The 876-nt window shown below is 46.7% G+C and overlaps 1 protein-coding gene across 1 annotated transcript in view; it reads right to left on the bottom strand.

The window, feature by feature from the left end:
- RPL37 (ribosomal protein L37) overlaps positions 1–224 on the bottom strand; it is a 2,453-nt gene extending 2,229 nt beyond the window's left edge. The window contains exon 1 of the mRNA XM_026865811.1: positions 74–224. Within this exon, the coding sequence (XP_026721612.1) occupies positions 74–224 (151 nt within the window). The remainder of the gene's footprint in view (positions 1–73) is intronic.
- Positions 225–876: the final 652 nt, after the last annotated feature.

Raw genomic sequence — 876 nt, 5'->3', positions numbered from 1 at the left:
CGCAAGGCCCCTGCGTCCCGGGTGCGACAAGCGGGACCCCGGGCCTCGAGAGCTGGGTCGACGCTGGTGATACCAGCCCGAAACTGGCGGGTGGGGTATCGCAGCGTGTCCGGTTCCGCCGCCATGCTGCTGCTGAGGAGGAACGGCCGAGGGGGTGTGTAAATACGGCTCTGCCTGCTAAAGAGAATGTTTAATGCACCGAAGCTGCCGTACAGGCCCACCATTTTTAACTCTAATGCAGCTTCTCTGCAGGAGTGCTCCTGCTGCTATTCAGAGAGGCCTAGACTCCACTTAGGGCTGCAGTCAAGGCCTAACCCTACTTAAACGCATTCAGTGAAAATAATTTTTGTAAATGAGATTCAGGTACTCTTGTCTGTAATACTACTTCCAAAGTGAAGTGCCTAAAAAAACATGCAGCCCCTCCTCCGTTCTCTGCTTGCCCACGTTGGCCCCGCTCCCCAGGCCCTCTGTGCTATGGACAGCCAGCCTGAGGTTAAAAGCATGGCAATGGACATCACTAATGCTAAATAGTTCTTTATTCAGATGCATCATTTAAGTTCCTCCTTGCCCGCCTACTGTGCATCCTCAGTAGATTCACAAACTGTACGCAATTTCATCTTAGAAGTGTTAAATTGGGAGAAATAATGTACAGAAAGAAACTGAAGAAATGTGCATTCATCTTTTCACTGGTTCAACAACTGGTCATCTCAGGTAAATTAAGAAATTGATGATAAAGCCAGTATATTTATCCTTGATTGTAAAATTTGATAACCTTGTCTAACAGCTCATGATAAAAGTATGTATTTATCTGGCAGGCTAGATGTCACTCCTTTTGCTCTGTTTTACAGACTAAAAATGCAGTTACTCCAAAATACA

This window comes from Athene cunicularia (genome assembly GCF_003259725.1).
Source record: "Athene cunicularia isolate RWA chromosome Z unlocalized genomic scaffold, athCun1 chrZ_part1, whole genome shotgun sequence".
Taxonomy (NCBI): Eukaryota; Metazoa; Chordata; class Aves; order Strigiformes; family Strigidae; genus Athene; species Athene cunicularia.
The sequence above is the reverse complement of the archived record's forward strand: the minus strand, read 5'-3'. Positions and strand labels throughout refer to the sequence as shown.